At 41.6% G+C, this 22914-nt stretch overlaps 1 protein-coding gene across 1 annotated transcript in view; it reads right to left on the minus strand.

Moving 5' to 3' along the window:
* Window positions 1–22914, minus strand: part of COG5 (component of oligomeric golgi complex 5) — a 485726-nt gene that overhangs the window by 26977 nt on the left and 435835 nt on the right. Inside the window, exons 19-21 of the mRNA XM_077472430.1 lie at window positions 16396–16472; window positions 3285–3411; window positions 2245–2324 (exon numbers count right to left, since the gene is read on the minus strand). Of these exons, the coding sequence (XP_077328556.1) occupies window positions 2245–2324; window positions 3285–3411; window positions 16396–16472 (284 nt within the window). The remainder of the gene's footprint in view (window positions 1–2244; window positions 2325–3284; window positions 3412–16395; window positions 16473–22914) is intronic.

The following is a 22914-nucleotide window of genomic DNA, read 5'->3' on the forward strand; positions in this document are numbered from 1 at the left end:
TGACCAATTCGCTAATACCATTTCAGTCAGTAAAAATTATTAATAATGGTCTGGCAATTACTTGACTAAGTTCCCTAAGTACCCTCGGGTGCAAGCCTTCTGGTCCTGGTGATTTATTGATGTTAAGTTTCCCAAGTCTAATTCTAATTCTGTCCTCTGTTAGCCATGAGGGTGCTTCCTGTGATGTGTCACGAGGATAAACACTGCAGTTTTGGTTACTGAAGCCCTCTGATTCCCTTGTGAAGACTGAGGAGAAGAATACATTCAATACCTTTGCCATCTCCCCATCCTTTGTAACCAGATGTCCTTCCTCACTCTTTATGGGGCCAATATGGTCTGTCCTCCCTTTTTTACTGTTTATATACTTAAAGAATTTCTTGGGATTTTTTTTTTCTCTCCTCCGCTATGTGTCTTTCGTGTTCTATCTTAGCTGCCCTAATTGCACCCTTACATTTCTTGTTGCATTCTTTATAAAGTCTGAATGCTGATGATGATCTCTCAACCACCCAGGACTTTTGTTCACTATTGAAATTTGTTACTCAATGGGATGCACTGGCTAATGCCCTTATTCAATATGCTCTTAAAGTGAACCCATCTCTTCTTTGTGTTCTTTGTTGCTAAGATTTTATCCCAATTTATGCCTTCTAGCAAGGTTTGTTTAGGGAAGTTGGATCTTTTGAAATTCAGTGTCTGTATTACCCTTATGTTTCCTATTTGTGTGATTTATACTGAAGCCAATTGACCTGTGATCGCGCCGTTTCCTAAATTGCCCCATATTTCCACATCCATGATCAGGTCTGTATTTTAACGTCGGGATACACTCAGATGCCTGGACCATGGCTCAGCCTCTCAGCAAGCCTCTGGGAGACTGAGCCAGCCACTCTTACCCCCCAGAACAACCTAGTGTTTCAGTGAGCGCTGGAGGGGCAGAGCAGAGAGACAGTGACTGACTCTCTGTTCTTTGAAGCCTGAGAACTGAGCAATCAATGGTCTTTGATCACTCAGTTCTCCATCTTGTAGGCAGCGAGGGGACCAATGCTGCATCCACTAAGGTGAATACATTTTTATTTTTTTTAAAGAACCCCATACTCCTCTTTTAAGGATTACACAGCATCAAATACATTAGTCTTTTTCATTCCCTACATTAGCCACAGAACACACTAGGCCCAATTCTCGGTGGGAACCTTACAATCTACTGCTATGCTTTTGTATTATAGAAAAAAAAAACACAAGCATACATTTTAACACACAACCTGCATGCAGATTGTGAGAAAAATTCATCCAAGGACAATTTGGAAGACAACATGAATGCTTGCTTTAGGATGCCTGTGTTGAGAATTTATAACATATTCTGTTGGTTATGACCATTTGCAGCGGAGTGCTGAAACGTGGATTCTGAGATTCTCTGGTGTGGTCCAACTTTAGATCCAACACCCTTATAAATATTTTCATACACTAACACTTCTTGCAGCTGCCCACCATGCTACCAGTCAGAGAATTATTTGCATCAAACTCTAATCATCTAAACAAGCTACAACATAAGCCCACTCCTCCTTTCTCTCTCTCTGGAAACAACTGGTCAACAATAGCCTGCCTCTGTATAAAGATTGTTATGCCAATAGGGGTTGCCCTCAAAAATATGATAAGGTTTGGTCCAAATGCCTGGCAGATTCCTCCACAGCCTCAGACTCGAACCCTTCTTAACCCAGTATTTCCTGTTAATAAATAAGAATCTGCAACTATGAAAGTAATGTATGCTTCTGGAACACATGCTCTAGCCCCACGGTGTCCTCCTACCCATGAGGGTCAACCCGCTGTGACCATTGTGAAGTTCTGAGCTCCCTGACGTATTTTCTATAATTGTTTGCCTTGTATTATACCTCTGTAGGTACCTAAGTAAGTCTACTCTTGCCACGACCAGTGTATGTTGTTTTTTCTGTTGAATGTTTTTAAATTTAATACACAGATTTTCAAAAAACAAAACAAAAAGAAGCTACAATATAGTAAAATGAACTGTATCATGATTTAAAAATCCTACAATACACACCCCTATTGCTGTGCTGTAATATGTCCAGTAATAATAGCAGATGTTCCACTTAAGTGAAATTACATGTAAGGTATGGGCACTATCCATTACAGTACTTAGCCCCTATTAATCAAATCCTATCTGCTCTTATCATTTTAAAGTGACAAAATAATACCAGTCAAACTTTGTATTCCATTTTATGCCGCTACCCCATTTACCTGATGAGAACGAGTCTGTCTTTTTCAGATGGGTGGTCATCCAACCATTGGGAGTAACGGGCTATGGACCATTCAGCTCTCTGCAGAAAAATGCACAGAATGCTATATGATTACCAAACATACAGAAAATATCTGATAAATATGAGCAATGTGAATTATTCTGAGTAAATTCTCCCTTAGTTGAAGTTTCTGACTCTATAAAGATCATTGCATTAAAAATCCATTTAGAAGAGATTTACCGAGCATGATTACAGGTTTATCTTTAAGATGAGCTTTAAAGATAGTTGGAATGTTAAAAATGAATGATCAGTGCTGTAAAATTGGACGTACAAGCCAGACACCAAGAAGTCAGTCTGTAAGCCTCATCCCAACTAATCTAATGTTTTCTATATTTAGAATATGGCTTTGTGGTGGCAAAAGAGAGCCAGAGGAGACTGTGTACACCATACGGCTACAAACAAATGCAATCCTAGAGGTTCATTATTTTACCATCATATATTATGAAACAATGTATATAACATATTGGTAAAATATTCATGATCAAATCTTTCCTGTGTTACTGTATATGGCACATATGATGAGGTGCTCCAGACACATTTCCCAGGTGTGATGATGATATGATATTATGCTGTTTATTCAGCAAATCAGTGGTTAAGATCAGGGTTACCATTCAAAATGTATTACACAACACTTTAGAGGGATATATGGTGTGGTGCAGGTTTTCTCTGCCATATATATATATATATATATATATATATATATATATATATATATATATATATATATATATATAAACATGTATATTTACAAATGCATTAAAACAGTTACTGATGCATTGTGATATCTTGCCACAGACATCTAGATAGAGAGTGGGAGAGACACACATGCATACGGAATAACATTTAATATCAATACTCCATGAGAGTATTTCTTTGGTTGGCATAAAAAAAAAAAAAAAAAAATGGTGGGCCAAGCTGGGCCCCAAAGTACAGTGTTTATATTGTGGTGGTCATATCACATGTGGGATGAAGTGACATTACCTGGAATGGTGATTTTAGTTCTGGCGGAGCCCTTGTGAAGAGGAACTGAAGAATGACACTGAATGGGATTAGATCTCCTACAGATGTGCTGTTGGCAATATGCTCACTAGTTTGAAATAGTAATGGTCTGCAAAATAAATATGAGTAAGACAACACATTAATGGCATGCATATATTATTATCTAGCAAAACATACTTAGAGCTGAACTCTCAGCAGATATATAAGCCATATTGTAGATTATTACAGCTCTGCAATCATTAAATTAATATTTAATGCAAATCTCCTGACCTAGCTGTTTAACCCAGGTTCTGATCCCAGTTTGGTGCACACAGCCAGTTACAGGGTATTTTTGGCTAGCATAAAGTCCCAATGAGTCTCTCAAACAGTGATCAGGCAGATGATGTCTTTTTGTGTGTGTGTTATTGCTTGTAAAACACAGTAGATACATAAATCAACGAGCAGCATTTCAGGAGGTTCCGCAATAGTCTAAGGCATGGGAGAACCCCTGCTATTATCACAGAAATCCATATGTAATATAATAACATGTGAAAGCTTCAGTACGACTGGAGTATAATATAAAATAACTCACATTAAACAGACATACAGTACCAGAGTAACAATCTGTTTCTCCACAAAAAAAAGATTGTAAAGACAGTAGAGCTGCACGATTCTGGCCAAAACGAGAATCACAATTTTTTTGCTTAGAATAAAAAGATCACGATTCTCGTGACGTAAAATCTTTCACATTATGCAAAAAAATGGGCTAACTTTACTGGTTCGTTTTTTTTTCCAAAAGAAATTTCATTTGAAAGACCGCTGCTCAAAAAGTGTGATATAAAATATTGCAACAACCATAATTTTATTCTCTAAGGTCTCTACTAAAAAAATATATATAATGTTTGGGGGTTCCAAGTAGTTTTCTAGCAAAAAAAAATAATTTTAACTTGAAATCAACAAATGTCAGAAAAAGATTTAGTGTTTAAGTGGTTAAACTTTCCTCACTTAGGGCCCTTTCACATTGTCGGACCATTCAGGTCCGCCTGTCAGTTTTGTCGGCGGACCTGAACGGGCGCTCCATGTTAGTCTATGGAGGGACGGATGTCAGCGGTGACATGTCTGCTGATATCCGACCCGGTCCGATACGCTAAAATCAGACGGATGGCCCTACATTCACATCCGTCCCTGGTGGATCGGATCGGGTGAGATCTGATGAAAACGGACATGCTGTCCGTTTCCGTCTGATCTCTCCATAGCAAGCAGCTGCGCTAGACAAGCCCCTCCCCATTCAGTGAGCAGAGAGGGACCTGTCATCCGCCAGCGAGATCTCCCGCTGAGCTGGCGGACAACGGGGCAGCGGATACGCCTGGTGTGAATGAAGCCTGTTTCACTGACAAACTGTTACAATGTTTAGACTTAAGTTCACTGCTAAATAATGTTTTGATTCTTGGCAGACTGCCCGGGTTTTTTTCTTCCTTTCTTTTGACGGCTGTGGCTTCAGTAGAGCAGAGAGAATTCTTTGCATAGCAAGAATCGTGAAACACTTTTTTCAAGATCGCAACGAGAAAAAAATTGCAATAACGATTCTTGACGATTAATCATGGGGCTCTAAAACACAGCAATATCAACTAGAATAATATTTGCCCTAGGCAATTACAAGCCTAGAATATTCACTTACATGCATATGGAAATTCCATTTTGTTCCATACATGATGATCGGCACTGTAGCAACCTGTAGACGACCAGTGAAAAGGAGGCTAAGCCAGGTACTGCTAGCCAGGGCTCCCATAATTCATAAAATGTAATGTATTTCAATGCACCTATTCTTTCAGGACAGCATCATTAACCTGGAGCCACCAGTTCTCATTTGTAGGAGGCTCAGAAGACAGCCACCTTAAAGCAATTGTTTTGTACGCTAGAAATAATAGTCTATTAACAGGGTACTATAATGTCTAGATAACCCAAAAGGCATATATTGGGGTCCAAACCTATGCGTGCTTGGTAAGAAAAGTTAATTGTATCTACCAGACTTTGACAGTACCTAAACAATTTAGGGTAATTCCACAACATGTGGAGTAAGTCCACCGGAGATGGCATACCTCACATTTGCCCATAATGGTGAGTGCACCGGAATATTCCCTCATATTTCACGATGTGTCTCATTTCCTGCCACACCTCTTTATTTGTCCTGTTTACCATTATCTTACTGAAAGTGAAAGTAAAAGAAAACCCAAATGTTGGGTGGTCACCAGAAAAGTAATAGAGGGAAAATTTAGTGACCTGGGGGTCCCCAAGAGATTCCCTTAACCGCTTCAGCCCCGGACCATTTGGCTGGCCAAAGACCAGAGCACTTTTTGCAGTTCAACACTGCAGCGCTTTAACTGACAATTGCGCGGTCATGCAACATGGCTCCCAAACAAAATTGACTTTCTTTTTTTCCCACAAATAGAGATTTCTTTTGGTGGTATTTGATAACCTCTGGGTTTTTATTTTTTGCGCTATAAACGAAAAAAGAGTGACAATTTTGAAAAAAAACCCTCATTTTTTACTTTTTGCTATAATAAATATCCCCCCCCCCCCCCAAAAAAAATGATTTTTTTTTTCCACTCAGTTTAGGCCTATACATATTCTTCTACATATTTTTGGGAAAAATAAAAAGCAATAAGTGTATATTGATTGGTTTGCGCAAAAGTTATAGCGTCTAAAAAATAGAGTATAGTTTTATGGCATTTTTATAAATAATTTTTTTTACTAGTAATTGGGGCGATCAGCGACTTTTATCATGACTGCGACATTATGGTGGACACGTCGGACAATTTTGACACATTTTTGGGACCATTGGCATTAATACAATGATCAGTGCGATTAAAAATGCATTGATTATTGTAAAAATTTCACCGGCAGTGAAGGGGTTAACACTAGGGGGCAGTGAAGGGGTTAATGTGTGTCCTAGTTTGTGTTCTAACTGAAGGGGGATGGGGACTGTGCAGGGAAATTAACAGATCACTGTTCATATTCTGTATTAACAGACGATCTGTCAGTTCTCCACTCAGAGAACTGGACACTGTGTGTTTGCACACACAGTTCTGGGTTCTCTGTGTGCCCAGAGCGATCGCGGGAGCCCAGCAGTGATTGAGACCACCTGGCACTTGCATCGGCTCAGGGAGCGAGCGTGGGGGTGCATGCGCACACGCCCCCTAGTGACCACAGGGCGAAGCGATGTTACAACGTTGTAACGTTGTTTCGCCCAGCTGTGCCATTCTGCCGCAAGTACAACTGAGGCGGCTGTTCGGCATGTGGTTAATTTGAAGGGCTTTCCACTCACTTCCTGTTTGGCTATGGGACAGTAAGTGAAGGTAAATCTCACCAATGGGACAAAGATGACAAAAATAAACCTTACACCTTACAGGGGTTATAACCCTATATTACTCACACTAGCACTTTTAACCAGTCCTGAATGCAGTTCAGCCCCTGGGGCGGGTTCGTTTGTGTAGTGCGAGTGCTCCATACCACACCTGCGATCACTTGGAACAGGTGGTCCCAGGTGTGGTTCGCTTATTGTGAATGCAAACCATGCTGGAGCACAGTTCTCTCTGTAGAGAACTGTGTAGTAAAACAGGGATTGTTGGTCTGGTTAGCTGAAGAACATTTGTAAACGTTTCAGGGAACACTTCCTTACTAGTGATGGGCTTGGGTTTGTTCAGATCAAACCAACCAGGAAGCTGTCACTTCACACCGTCAATCATAGACATCGAGGCATTTCCCGACCGGCAGCTGCACATACACTGCCTATGATTTGCAGTGTCGGCTTCCTGGCGAGTTTGAGCCAAACACACCCGAGCCCATTCCTATTCCTTGCAAACTAGTGTTAGTGCAGAGTGGGATGGGGGGAGGGGGAAGATTCAAACTCAGAGTGATTCCGCTTAACCAGACTGAGTGTGAGTACACCCGAAGGCTGGTCATAGATTACGCACAGGTTAAAGGGAAGAAATTTGTTTGATTTCCCCATCAACACAGTCAGTGTTGATGGGGGAATTCCTCCCATTGCACTATTGTATTGTCAGCTGAAGGTTTCCTCACTGTTAGAATACAATGACTACTGCTGGCTATAGCTGCTATCAGTGATCGTAAAAAAAAAAAAACCCTGACAGGCTGGTTTTACTGAAGTTGATCGATAGATCAACTTCAGTGCAACTAGTCTGCCCCTAGGTGGATAGAAATTTGTCCAGTTCCTGATGAAATAGCCAATTTTGATCAATCTATGACTGGATAAATTTAGAGCTTGCCAGTTGGAGATTCTGCCTCCAGTAGTGATTTCTACTCTATTTCCTTCCGCTTCCAGTTCCCACCTTTTTTGCTCTATTAACTAATTAGACTAACAAAAATATTGCACAAACCCATAATTATTCACCCCCCTCTGATCCATTACTTTCCCACGTGTCTGGACTCCTTCCTCTATCCCCAAATAACAAAACATACCAGACTCCTGTCACTCACCCTACTCAAGGGTCTGCTCTCCTCCTGTCACTACCTCATCCACATTGCTCCTCTCCTGGCCAATGCACCCCTCTTAGATCACTCTGCTCCCAGTCTCCTGTTCAGACCATTCTTCTCTCTAACATTGTACCCTCTCCCACAGTGCCCCTCTCATTAAAATTGTCCATAGAACTAGGACTGGCATTTGAAGGGGTAGAGAAGATGATGAGTGGCTAATTGCCTAGGAGAGACAGGTAGCACCCTTTGTGGTTTGCTTAGTATGTGCATCAGTTCCCACCTTTTTTCCCCTTACTTTCAGAAGTGCCCCGACTTTATGGAAGGCAAGCCTGCTGTCCAGAGATAGTTCCTTGTCCTTGCATGCTACATTGCACCACCACACCTGCACCCCCACTTCCTTCTCCACCCACCACACCTGCATCTCCACTTCCTTAACCACCCAAAACATTCGCATCCTCCTTCCTTCTTCACCCACTGAGTTCCCAATTTCACAACCCCTCTTACCTTACCACCCACTCTGTCTGAATCCCAACCCCCCGCTACCCCCACATCACCCATCGTGCCTTCCATCACCAACCACTGAGCCTACCCTTTCCCACACCGCACCTGCTGTCCCCTTGCCTCACACTCACCATGTCTGCTACCCTTTTTCTCTTAACAACAGTTGTGGTTACCATTGCCCCTCTCTCCCCATTAAACACACCTGCTGTCTCCCTTCTCTCATAACCCTCCATGTCTGTGCCCTCTCCGACTATCACCCACTGTACCCGTCCCCTTTCTTTAACCACACACACAACACACGCAAAAGTTACACTTATTTCACTACTCACTGCACCTGCTCTTTTCTCACCAACCAGCACACCTGCAGACATCCTTTCCCCAGCACCCAGTGTTCCTGCCCCCTTTCCTTCACCACACAAGGTGCCTTGGGTACCTCTTTTCTCCCCACCCAGCACATCAGGTTGTCCCTTCTCCCACAACCTACCATGACTTCACTCCCTTACACCACTACATGCAGGCCCCTTCTCTCAGAAACCCCTCCTCCTATCAGCACCTATTCCCCTGCAACCCACCTTCTGCCACCACCCTCCACAATCCCTTCTCATACAATGCAGCATGTCTGCGCCCCTCTTCTCTCATAAGCCACCATGCTTGCACTCCACTTTACATCACTGCACCTGTATTCCTGCTCTCGCTACTGTACTTTGCATGCTTTCCCTAACCTTTTGGTTTGTAACATTATTATGAATTGATACAATTACTACAAAATATGTAGGGCTTTGATCAGTTCAACCAAATGGGATATAAGAGGAGCCTGGTAGGTTTACTCAGTTCCCATTTTTGTATATGTCAAATACTTTAACATCTACATATCCCTTCTATAATCACCCAATATGTTCATTCCATAATCCTGCAATTTCTTCTGTAAAACAGGGGTTTTGTGTGTTCCAAGACTTCCTTTTGCATTCGCCATTATACAAAAAATATTTAACTACTGCACCACCAGCATGTTGCAGCCCTTTTTTTTTTTTTACAAGCAATTTTTCAGTCTTCAGTGCGGTGATAGTTTGACTGACAATACAAAATCCAACAGGGAGTGTGAAAGTCCCTCATACCAATCACCATAGGTTTACAGGATCGGAAGCATAGTTATTGTGTTTTGACACACATTTGACATATATATATATATATATATATATATATATATATATATATATATATATATATATATATATATATATATGAAAATGAAGTTAAAACTTAGTAAAGTTGTGCAGTTTTTGGGTTGCTAAATAACCACAATATTACACAGAGCCCTGTAGTTGTATAAGTTACTCTAACTGCAGTGTTAGAACACAGTTAATTATTCCAAAAGATGGAAAATACAAATCTGTTAAAGGTCAGACTGCAAATTTATTCCTGAATATGCAGATCACGACTGGTTCTCTTTAATACATCTAGATATATGAACATTGATGATGGTGCTGTCTGGCAGGCTCCAATCTGCTCCTGCATTGAACATGTAATCTCAGCTACAGTCATCTCTTTCAAGCTAAACACTGTTCCCTGAAATAACTGCCTGCACAGGCAGCACCAGCATAAAGCCTGCAATGAACAAAACAGACTGATTGTGTGCTAGAATTGTAAATTGGTTCATTTTTAGCCTCAATTCAAAACAAATATGCATTTTAATCTGCAAGATTTCTGTGTATCCAACTGAATATAATGAATGGAAATGAATGAAAAACTGCTCATTAGTGTGCCAACTACAAAAGAATGGCAAAGTGTGTAGCCGTACAGTTTTATAATAAGTACAGCGCATAACTTTCCATTTCCTGAAATCACTAGAAAGTTTGTAAAGCCTTATTCCCTAAATAGTAGGACAAAAGTAGCTTGATCCGTAACCGAATATGTACAAACATTCTGTCAATTCGTTGAAAGAATTCCCCCCCCCCCCCGGAGCTTCAGGAAATGGGCAATGGCTATGGAAATCAATAATACAGGCCATATTGTGATCTCTGTATGCAAGATATAAGATCTTTCAAATTTGCATTATGGGGTTTCGGTGTTCGCCCTGTGAGGTGATCTTCAGATCTGAACTGCCACTCATGCTGCAGCGATACGCTCTGAGAAATACAGAATAGCTACATCCATAAATCAAACAAGCGACAAAGACTCTGGGGCTCAATGCCGGCCAATGGGGAAGACAACCCTTCACCTTCAAATCCACCCCCCCTAAATTTCCACCCCCTTTCTTTCCACCTCAACTCTTCTAAACCTAGACCCTCCTGCATTAACTAAAGAGGAGCTCTGCCCCCCCCCCCCATGAAAAAATGTAAAGTCAACAGCTACAAATACTGTAGCTGCTGACTTTTAATATTATATATTTAATATTAGGACACTTACCTGTCCAGTGTTCCCGCAATGTCGGCACCCCAGACGATTTTCGGAGCGGCTCTCGGGTCCTGCCACCACCATTCATGGTAAGGGAAACCGGCAGTGATGTTTTTTGGCTTCACAGCTGGTTCCCTACTGCGCATGCGCGAAGCACGCTGCACTTTCTAACTGGCTCAGCGGCGGAGGAAGGAGGCCGAACTTCCAAGGGACGGCACTGTGGCACAGCCTCCCGGAAGCGGGGACAGGCACCTGTCAAAAAAAGGTACCCGCTCCCCTCTCCCCCCTGAACAGTGCCAAATGTGGCTTGGGAGGGGGTAAGAAGCATATAAGCGGAGGTTCCACATTTGGGTGGAACTCCGCTTAAGCACAGGTGGACTCTGGTACAGGTCAATTTCCATTACAGTGGAGTCTATTTTAGACACAGTCTTCTGCAACACACTGAATGTGTTCTATACCTTACATGTAACCTTGTAATTCTACACTTACTCAAAGGACCCCGCACATTGATATCCTGTCTAACCAGAATTGTGTTTGCGTTTTTCTTTTATGCAATGTTTCTTTTGTTGCTTTTACTGCATGTGCTGAAATTTTGTATTTGGTATATTTGCCTTCTCTGTAAATATTTTGTAAAACCTTAAAAAGATGGATGGATGCACAAGATTTTTTTTGGCTTGCAGAGACAAAATAGGATTTTTTTCATCATACTTACCTGTAAAATCCTTTTCTTTGTGTACATCATGGGACACCGCCGGGCCAATATTTATTACCTGCTGGGTTATACTTCATCTCCACGTGAATGGACACTGGTAGACCAAAGGTCTTTAGACAGGAAGTGATCCCCTATATAACCCCACCCACACAGGAAGCATTTCAGTTTTGTAGCAAGCACTGAATCCTCAAAAAAGAGGGGAGGGATCGCTGTGTCCCATGATGTACTCAAAGAAAAGGATTTTACAGGTAAGTATGATGAAAAAAATCCTATTTTCTTTTTTATACATCATGGGACACAGAGTCAGGCTAATATTCATTACCTGCTGGGATGTCCCACAGCAATAGCCTTGAGGGGAGGGAGACCCCAACACTGCCCAACAATAGCCATCAGAACTTAAACGGCAGCCCGCAGTACACTGCCGCTGAAAGCCGAATCCTCGGCTGCTCGAACATTCCACTTGATAAAATTTTGTGAACGTATGCACTGAAGACCTTACAAATCTGATCCACAGATACCTGATGGCGAAAAGCCCAGGAAGTTACTACACCCCTGGTAGAATGAGCTCTCGCCCTTAAGAGAGGAGCTTTATGTTTCAGACCGTAGGCCTGAATGATCAATTGACAGACCCAATTGGCAATGGGGAAGCTGCCTGCCCCTTCTTGGGTCCTTTTGGTAAAACAAAAAAGAACTCTGATCCTTGGATCTCCGCAGATGTAGACAAATAAACCTTGACTGCCCGGGCAACATCCAATGAATGCAGTCATCTCTCTTCCGCTGAATGAGGCTGAGAGAGAAAAAGAAGGCAAAATAATGTCCTGATTTAAATGAAAGGCCGACACCACCTTTGTCAAAAAGGATGGAACAGGTCGTAACATGACCCTGTCGAGGTGAAGGATCAAGTACGGTTCCCTGCATGAAAGAGCTGCCAACTACAACACCCTTCTCGCCGAGGTCATAGCCATCAGGAAGGCTAGCTTGCGTGACAGCAAGTCTAATGGAATTTCTTGATAGGTTCAAATGGTCGTTTCTGTAACACAGACAGCACCAGGTTCAAGTCCCAAGGACACATAGGTGATTTAATGGGGGGAAGCAAGTGAGTTGCCCCCTGCATAAAGGTTCGGACCGGTGAAAGAATACTGATAGGGCCGAAACGACCTCTGATTGTACTCAAAGCCAATTTGATTTTCACAGCTGACTGTAGAAAAAAGAGAAGAGAATTCTCCCAATAACGTGTTTCCGAGGATGCCATTTTTTGGCTTCACACCAAGCAATATAAGTCTTCCAGACCTCATGATAGATCTTCCTAGTGACAGCTTTTCTAGAATTCACTAGGGTAGACACCACTGGTTCCAACATGCCACGGTCCTTTAATAACCTGACTTCAATAGCCATGCCATCAAATTTAGAGACTGTAAATTGGGGTGGAATATAGGACCTTGAGACAGTAGCATGAAGCAGCAGTGTTGACTGTAGGCACTATATCAGATAGGCGCAGCGGCTCAGATTGCCCAGAAGCCTCTGGTCCTTCAGGGGATACAACACTAGGGATACGAATAGGTTCATCAGAAACTACTGACGACATAGGTGTGCCTTTCCCTGTAGTTTTAGTCCCACTCCTCTTTTTTTTAAGACATTTAGTAGCCAGAAAGAGAGAGTACTTGGGTGCAGTATTAAAAAACCTCAGAAGGGAGACCCTTTAATAGGGCTCACCAAGCCCCTATGCAACAATCCCTGCTAAGCACCTTTAGCCCGCCAAGCAACACTTGGTGACTCATGTGACCCGGGTAAGGAGAAATTGAACTGCTGCAAGTGCCTGTTCGGAGTCTGCTCTGTGTCCCACAGCTGCCTTCTGGAAGCACCACATGCTTGGCATATACAGCTTAAATAAGCTGGCTGTGTGCTGAAAGTTCTGTGCAAGTGTGCGCATGTACGTGCGTGGTCTCGGAGAACAGGTGTGGCTGTATTCGCATATGACACAAATATGTGTGTGCTCTGATAAAGGCTACTGCACATGTGCGGTGAAGCCATGTGCGCCATGGCCGCCAAACACACTGCTAAGTCCAGCGATGCTTTTGCAAATTAACTTGCACCGTGGCCATCAAACAAAAACTGATGAAGCCCTCAGATGAAGTCGGAAATGACGAAACGCGTCAGGGCGTAACTATACCGGAAGTGACAAGTGCGCCTCAATCCCTGCGTTCCAACGATCCGAGGAAATACGGAAGCACATACTTTTAGGTGCACGTTGTAAACGGTCGGTTCTCCTCGGACGGATTCAACACAGCGGAATAAGGCACAGTATTTTTAAACGCTTAAACAGTTTTTTACTTGGTACGCATATATGGATTTTGCTTTTACATAATAAATATTGTTATACAGTATTATGCTATGTCTGGGCATTTTTGTTTCCTATATGTGAAAGCCGTTTCCCACAAAGGAGATAACTGGTGGTAAAAGGAGAGAGCTGCAATGGCATTCTGAAGGCTTATTGGTTTCATACGTTTGGTGAGTGCATTCCCATAGGGGGTCGGCCTTGGTACCACAAGTGGTGATCTGTATGGTGGAAGCTGTGTTTTAATCACAAACGCAAGTCGACTGAATAAAGCACCCTATCTTCTGAACACTGAACTGAACTCTTACGCATATTCTGAAAAAATGTGCATGCGCTGCTATACATAAAAAGTGGACTTTTTAGTTTTTGTTTCATGTTTTATGTATTTATGATAAAAACTGATGAACACATCGGCACTCTTGCGAACGCACGGGTGAACCAAGGTGAAATGGCGCACCGCTGTGCACCATCATACAGGTAAAAAACAGGCAAAAAAAATGCACACTTTGCAAACACCCACAGCTAGACCAAAACTCCCCCATATGGTCACTGCACACAGGTGTCCAGCCTCTAGCTAGCTTGACTGAATGTTACAATCACTGGGACACCCCACAATAATAAAGGGGTTTCACTTACCTGTCCAGGCGCAGGGCAGCTTAGAAACTAAGAGCCCAATCTTCACCCTTAACGGCGGGTTCCTGTCACTTGTAGACCTTCAAGGATTGGGTACCCTTTTCAAAACCTTGCATGATCTTAAATCTTCTTTGCGAAGCTCGGGTACCATTTATCTAAGCATATAAAAGCCTGGGTCAAATGTATCTGATCTGTCAATCCCTTGTTTCTTTAAGGACCGTTTGTGGGACTAGAGACCTGGAGCTCAGTGAGCTCAAACAAACCTTTGCCGACACTGGTAAATAAAACTGAAGTGCTTCCTGTATGGGAGGGGTTATATAGGGGATCACTTCCTGTCTAAAGACCATTGGTCTACCAGTGTCCATTCACTTGGAGATGAAGTATAACCCAGCAGGTAATGAATTATAGCCTGACTCTGTGTCCCATGATGCATGAAAAAGAAATACCTATTTTTATTAATGGATCAGAAACATACAAAACATTTTTAGCCGTTTGAACCTTCTTTTGGACATTTTAAATAATGGTGTTATAGTATTATATTTACCTGAATAGGTAGGTGACTACATACATACCTACTGGTTAATTAAACATATTTGGAAGTCACAAAGTTACAGTTTACTTGTGTACTTGATGGTCAGAAAAATGGAGCAAGTCAGTTTGTAAATTGAGGGAATTCGACTCCCTCAAGAACCAGTTCTGACCAGCTCAGAACAAAGAACAAAGAGCGGGATGCATCCCTAAATGCACAAAATATAACTGGAGGTAATACTGCCAGGGATAGTTGATTCAGGGAATATCGGATTGCTCCTAGAGGTTCAAGAAGGAATTTATTCCTCCCACTTGAGTGAACTAGATCATGCTTTGATTTTTTTTTGCCTTCCTCTGCAACTGTGGGTATATGGATAGTATATATGGAGGTTTTGTGCGTGTGTGTTTTTTCATTTTATTGGTTGAACTAGATGGAATGTCTTTTTTTCAACCTACAGTATGTAAATATGAATCTCTGTGAAAATTTGCAGTTCTCAAAAAGATGGATAATGGTGTAATCTTCTCTAGAGCCAGTAATTTCCTTCCAGCTCTGTGTAAATAGCATTCCCTATCAATTTCAGCTGGGTAAACTCCTTACATATGCACTTTTTGGAGTGCCAGGAGGCAGATGCTACTATAGCGGGTGACTTTAGCTTGCCATGCACAGCTCAAATTTCAGCAGATTCTCGCTGTCAGTCCCACCCAACTTAACAAACTCCAACTGAAAAATCAAATATTCCAGATGGAAAATTGTCAGCTGAACAGTAACTTCATCCAATTAGATGCAGTCACTGTTCAGGTATTCAGACAGCCACAGATTTCTGAATAAAACCACCGGTAGTGCAGATGCCCTAATTCATTCTGTTTAGCCCAAGCAGCTAAACAGGGAAAATCTACATGTGTATAGCTAACATTTCAGTGTAGCAGACTTTTGTTAACAATGGAGACAATGTGGGTTATTTACTAAAGGAAAATCCACTTTGCGCTGCTAGTGCACTTGAAAATGCACTAGGAAGTAAAGTCGCTGTGGATCTGAGGGGGACATGCAAGGAAAATAAAAAACAGCATTTTAGCTTGCACATGATTGGATGATAAAATCAGCAGAGCTTCCACTCCTTTCAGATCTACAGCGACTGCACTTCCAAGTGCACTTGCAGTGCAAAGTGGATTTGCCTTTTGTAGATAACCCCCAATGTTCTGTCTCTTTCCTAATTACAATTCATATGGAGCTGCAGGAAAAGATTTCTATGTCTGGCAAAAGAGAATACAAATTTACACCTTTAAGTAATAATGAAGAAAAATACCGTATAGAAGAAAATAAAATGTTACTAATAGAAATACATTGGATTCCATCCATTTGTGTTCTGCATTAAATATGCTCCATGGCATAAAATTCCAGGTAGTCACACAATAGTACCATTGTTGCCTTATCAGATGATCCTTGTTGTCCAGAGGCAATCCTTACCTTTAATAATTAGGCAATTATAAGTTTTAAATTTTAGCAAATATATGATCACCTGAATGATCTCAACAGCCTGTATGACTTTCCTAGATCAGCCACTCTTCTGCACAAGGGAGCCACTGCTAATTCCATCTGCAAAACAAACAGAAGTGTAAGGTGAGGGGGGTTACAAAGATCCGTGTGGTGCCATGTTACACACCTATGTACAGCTAGGTAGGGTACACACTTATTGCTATGTTCAGCTTTGCAGTTTCTTATGTCATCTCTGAGCTTCCAGACAATTGGTAAGCATCATCATCTCTGCTACTTCTAATGGTGACCAAGTAAAATTGGACCACAAAGTAGTAGAGTGATCTTGCTGGCTGAGCCAGGCGGTTTGTAAATTGCAAGACTGTCTAAACAGAATGGAAATTCCTTGTAAAGTAGAACAGTAAACATATGTACAGCATTTCCAATGTGTGTCCATATTTATTTATCATTATTTGTCCATATTCCCTTTAAAACTATTTGAGCCCCTTAAACACACTTGTAAAGGCCCACACCCCATCAAACCAAGTTTTGACTCTCATGATGTTGCAATACAGAGCCAAAAATGGAATTCACAATAATCATTTGATTATACAGTAAAACCTTGGTTTCAGAGAAAATTGGTTAGAGAGTGTTTTGCAAGACAATCTAAATGTTTTTTGACCTGATAAACAACCAATGTCTTCATATACAAGTAGTGACATCACAACTGGGTATAAAAGAGAAGAGAGGCACCTCTAAGTGTAGCAATATGGTTACATTTTAATGAAGGTACAACATTTAGCAACTCACATGGTTGAGAATTAAAAGAGGCACATCGAAGTATACAGGCATCCGGGGTAAACAGCTATCCACATCAAGCTATGCTTTCAGATCGCTCTACTGCAGGCAGGGCCAGTGATACCACTAGGCAAACTAGGCACACTTCTGCCTGGGGGTGACGGACCACTGGTGTTCCTACTCTCTTCTCTCTGCAGCAAGCAACTAAGTCTCAACATCAGCAAGCAGCCGCCTTCGCACATAGTATCAGAGGTGCAGCGGCAGCAGAGGACTATGTCTGTGGCCTGACTCCTGAATGAATGGAAGCAAGCAAACATTCATTGATGGGCACTGGTAGGCTGCAATGATGAGCGCTGGTCGGCTGCATTGATGGGCGCTGGTCGGCTAGGGGAGGGCAGCAAAATGAGGTTTCGCCTAGAGTATCAAAATCCTGCACCAGCCCTGACTGCAGGGTAGCCTTCTCGGTCACGATTGCAGACTGACAACAGTCAGAGCCAGCTGTGCGTAGGATGGTCTATGTGGACAGCTTTACCCCGGATGCCTGTATACTTAGATGTGCCTGTCTTAATTATCAACCATGTGAGTTGCTAAATGTTGTACCTTCATTAAATGTAAACATATTGCTACACTTAGAGGCGCCTCTCTTCTCTTTTATACTCTGTAGCTCCTGCTCGATTTTGCTTCTAATCCCCTAGTGGAGGCTGCCATTTGTGAATGGACATTTTATTGTTACACAACCTATGACATTACTATAATCTTTTTATATGGACTATAGACCTATGAATAAATGGTTGTGGAACAAATTGTCTGAGTTTCCCTCATTTCCTCTGGGTAAATTTGCTTTGATATACAAGTGCTTTTGATTACAAGCATGTTTCCAGAATGAATTATGCTCACAATCCTGGGTTTTACTGTATAACATGTATGCTTTTTTCCATACCTGTTTATTTTCTGTACCTACTGTTGTCCGCCACCTCCCCAGCTTACTTTGTCAGCCTGCGCTATATTAGATATTGTGGAATTCTGCAAGAAAACTTACTATTGCATATTAAGCTGTCTACATAATCCCGTGAATGGTTATTTAGGAAATTTAGGGTGTTACATTGCTTCCGGCTATCATTTTAAGACGATAGTAAGATCTTGCCATGGTACTTTGAACGTTTTGATCCATGTTCAATCAATAGTATTACAAGATTGCTATGGATTTCTCATTCTGTGGATCTCTTTTCCCTAAAAATTCCTATGCTGCATATGTGCCAAAATCAGACCTTTCTACCACATTGCAGCAGAAACCAGGAACCACAAGAAAGTCCAATGCTGAAACCACACAATCAAAAGGTGCTTAAATCACACGTTCTCCATTTTATCATTTGACAGAGCAGCAGCTGTTATTCACAAAATGCTTTCTTTGCTACAGTCTTAATGGCATGAATCAGATATCATATAACTCAGGGAAAACTTTATAAAATAGCACATCAATCTAACATCTGATCAGTGTGTCTGTAATTAATTTGATATCGCAATAAGATTACCGCTGCTTAAAGCTGACTTTAAACAGCAGGAAACTAATACACAGAAATTCTTGATGTTTTAAGCCCTGCCCCAGACAAGCCACTTCTGCACATTTTATAACTGCTTAGCTTGTCACAAAAGCATATTGTAAAAAAAAAAAAAAAAATTATACATTATTGAAGTTGACTTTAAAACATGTCTACTGCTAGTGAAGAAAAATGTATGCATATATAATATTCTCCCTGCTCGTTAGAAATGTAGTAAACTGGTAAAATTAATTTACCAAATACTGATGTACCAAAGTGAGTCCCTGCAATTTGTATATAATATAATCGACACACATAATTTAGATAATCGATTCCATAAATATTCAAACAGTGACAGAATTTTTGTAATATTGCTTTAGCGGTTTAGGATATACGGCCATTTTTATACATAGTTCCCCCATTTTTAGATCCGCAAAAGTATAGAATATAGATATAATAAAAGTAGTATGGCTATAATACTTTATTGAAAATAATTTGCAATCAATGCCCCCCATCATCTTGAACCACCAAATGCTGATTTTCATCCCTAGTGATGCTTTGTCGGGTCTTTACTGCAGCTGTCTTCAGTTTCTGCGAGTTCTTGGTCGTTCTCCCTACAGTTTTGCTTTTAACACATGAAAGGCATGTTTAGTCAGGTTGAGGCCAGGTGATTGACCTAGCTATTGAAGAACATTCCAGTTCTTTGTCTTCAAAGGTTGGCTAGCTTTCACTATGTGTTTTGAGTCCTAGCAGTACTGTAGCGCTGTCCTTTCAATTTTGCATAATTTGGCTGATTTTGAGCAGGTAGTACAGTACAGCCATAAACGTTATTAGAATTCATCTGGCAAAGTCTAATCTGGCCTTCCATTTTTTTTGAGGCTTACCAGAGGTTTTCACTATGTGGCAAACCATCTGTACTTAATTTTTATAAAGATTGTGGAATGACAATGAAATACCAACCTCCCAGGAATGTGTTCTTGGTCCTGGGATGTCTAGTTCTAGGGTTGAATGGATGTAAATTTGTTTTATTCTTTCACCAAGGAAATATTCCAGAAACCATCCAGCGTAGTTGTCTTCCATGGTGATAAAGGCCTCTTGAATTATTTGAGGCCGATTTTCTTCAAGTGGAGTTTCACACAAAAATTGAACCTCCACTTTTCGGGAACCCTCCCTCCCTCCGGTGTCACATTTGCCACCTTTCGGGGGGGGGGGGGGTGCAGAAACCTGTCCCGCCACACTGTCTGCTGGGACCCGCGTGACAGAGTGGACCATTCTCATTGCGCTGCACGACTCACACATGCACAGTAGGGAACCGGGAAGAGAAACCACAAGGCTTCATTTCCTGATTCCCACACCGAAGATCGCGATGGCAGCATCCGAGGACCGAGGGACAGTTCGGCCCCGGTGCCGACATCGCTGGACCCTGGGACAGGTGAGTGTCCTTATTTAAAAAATCAGCAGCTGCAGTATTTGTAGCTGCTGACTTTTAATTTTTTTTTTTTTCGTGGGACTCCCTCTTTAAAGTTCATGAATCAGGTTTACATCCACTTTAAGCAGCCTCAAATAACGAGTGAGCATTCACTTTAATCATTTAATCGTGTGAAAAGCAAATCCCCGTTCACTTACTTCATCTGTTCTTGAATGGATAATTAAAGTAAACCTTCACTTTATTTTGAGTGAACACCTTTAGTAAATCAGCTTTTATTGGGTACAAAAATGTATCAAATTGTTGCTGTGGCCACTGCTAAAGTTTATGTAATTTTTAGGATTAGTTTGTTTTGCTTTTCCAGCCAAATAATGGCCTGCTTTACTTGTGCAGACAGACCTTTGGACTTTCACAGCAACAGCTTCCAAATGCAAATTCCAGACTTGGAATCAACTGTAGACCTTTTACAAATTTCATTTTCAATTAAATAATATGGAAAACTCCCCTCCCCTGGACGCCGAAAATCGTGCCAGTAAATTTTCCAATTACCTTTTGTTCCTTTGAAAAGGAAGGGCTACATAAAAAAAAAAAAAAAAAAGAAGGAACATTTCTAATCCGGCCACCCTGTTGGAATGTATGTTAAAGCTGACAGTCTGCACTTTCAGCCCACATTTATTATTATAATTTAACAAAATTTTTTGGCAATACCTTACCAAGGTCCATATATTTATGGTCCAAGCTGATTATATACAGGCATACCCCACTTTTAAGTACACAATGGGACCAGAGCATGTATGTAAAAACTCTTGGCATTCACAACCTGCAACATATAATACAACCCCAAGGTGACACCACTATTTTAGCATTTTGATACTTCTCCACCCCAGGCTGCTTACAGATACAAAAGGTAGAAAAACATACAATCTACAGTGCCTTGCGAAAGTATTTGGCCCCCTTGAACTTTTCAACCTTTTGCCACATTTCAGGCTTCAAACAAAGATATAACATTTTTATTTTTTGTGAAGATTCACCAACAAGTGGGACACAATTGTGAAGTGGAACGAAATCTATTGGATTTTTGAAACTTTTTTAACTAATAAAAAAATGAAAAGTGGGGCGTGCAAAATTATTCGGCCCCCTTGCATTAATACTTTGTAGAGCCACCTTTTGCTGCGATTACAGCTGCAAGTCGCTTGGGGTATGTCTCTATCAGTTTTGCACATCGAGAGACTGAAATTCTTGCCCATTCTTCCTTGCAAAACAGCTCGAGCTCAGTGAGGTTGGATGGAGAGCGTTTGTGAACAGCAGTTTTCAGCTTTTTCCACAGATTCTCGATTGGATTCAGGTCTGGACTTTGACTTGGCCATTCTAACACCTGGATACGTTTATTTGTGAACCATTCCTTTGTAGATTTTGCTGTATGTTTGGGATCATTGTCTTGTTGGAAGATACATCTCCGTCCCAGTTTCAGGTATTTTGCAGACTCCAACAGGTTTTCATCCAGAATGGTCCTGTATTTGGCTGCATCCATCTTCCCTGTACCTGCTGAAGAAAAGCAGGCCCAAACCATGATGCTGCCACCACCATGTTTGACAGTGGGGATGGTGTGTTGAGGGTGATGAGCTGTGTTGCTTTTATGCCAAACATATCGTTTTGCATTGTGGGCAAATAGTTCGATTTTGGTTTCATCTGACCAGAGCACCTTCTTCCACATGTTTGGTGTGTCTCCCAGGTGGCTTGTGGCAAACTTTAGACGAGACTTTTTATGGATATCTTTGAGAAATGTCTTTCTTCTTGCACTCTTCCATAAAGGCCAGATTTGTGCAGTGTACGACTGATTGTTGTCCTATGGACAGACTCTCCCACCTCAGCTGTAGTTCTCTGCAGTTCATCCAGAGTGATCATGGGCCTCTTGGCTGCATCTCTGATCAGTCTTCTCCTTGTCTGAGCTGAAAGTTTAGAGGGACGGCCAGGTCTTGGTAGATTTGCAGTGGTCTGATACTCCTTCCAAAATGATCGCTTGCACAGTGCTCCTTGGGATGTTTAAAGCTTGGGAAATCTTTTTGTATCCAAATCCGGCTTTAAACTTCTCCACAACAGTATTATGGACCTGCCTGGTGTGTTCCTTGGTCTTCATGATGCTCTCTGCGCTTTCAACAGAACCCTGAGACTATCACAGAGCAGGTGCATTTATACAGAGACTTGATTACACACAGGTGGATTCTATTTATCACCATCAGTCATTTAGGACAACATTGGATCATTCAGAGATCCTCGCTGAACTTCTGGAGTGAGTTTGCTGCACTGAAAGTAAAGGGGCCAAATAATTTTGCACGCACCACTTTTCAGTTTTTTATTTGCTAAAAAGTTTAAATTATCCAATAGATTTCGTTCCACTTCACAATTGTGTCCCACTTGTTGGTAACTTTTCACAAAAAATAAAAATCTTATATCTTTATGTTTGAAGCCTGAAATGTGGCAAAAGGTTGAAAAGTTCAAGGGGGCCGAATGCTTTCGCAAGGCACTGTATAAAGGGCACATGTGTTAACAACAAGGCCCATGGGCCGAATTTGGCACACTAAGCCATTTCATGTTGCCCTCACATCTCTCCTGCAGCTGCAGCACTCCCCTCATCCCCACCTGGTCTTAGCAGTTGGCAGCAGGAAGGGGAACAGAACTCATCCACCAGATCCTAAGTATCTCCCTACAGCCACAGAGAACCTCCTCTCTGCTCCCTCCCCTCATCTCAGCAGTCAGCAGCAGAAAGGGGAACAAACACCCACAAGACCTGTGCCTCTTTGAG

The sequence above is a fragment of the Lithobates pipiens genome, unplaced genomic scaffold (assembly GCF_037356315.1).
Source record: "Lithobates pipiens isolate NorthernLeopardFrog02 unplaced genomic scaffold, aLitPip1_a1.2 Scaffold_8, whole genome shotgun sequence".
Taxonomy (NCBI): domain Eukaryota; kingdom Metazoa; phylum Chordata; class Amphibia; order Anura; family Ranidae; genus Lithobates; species Lithobates pipiens.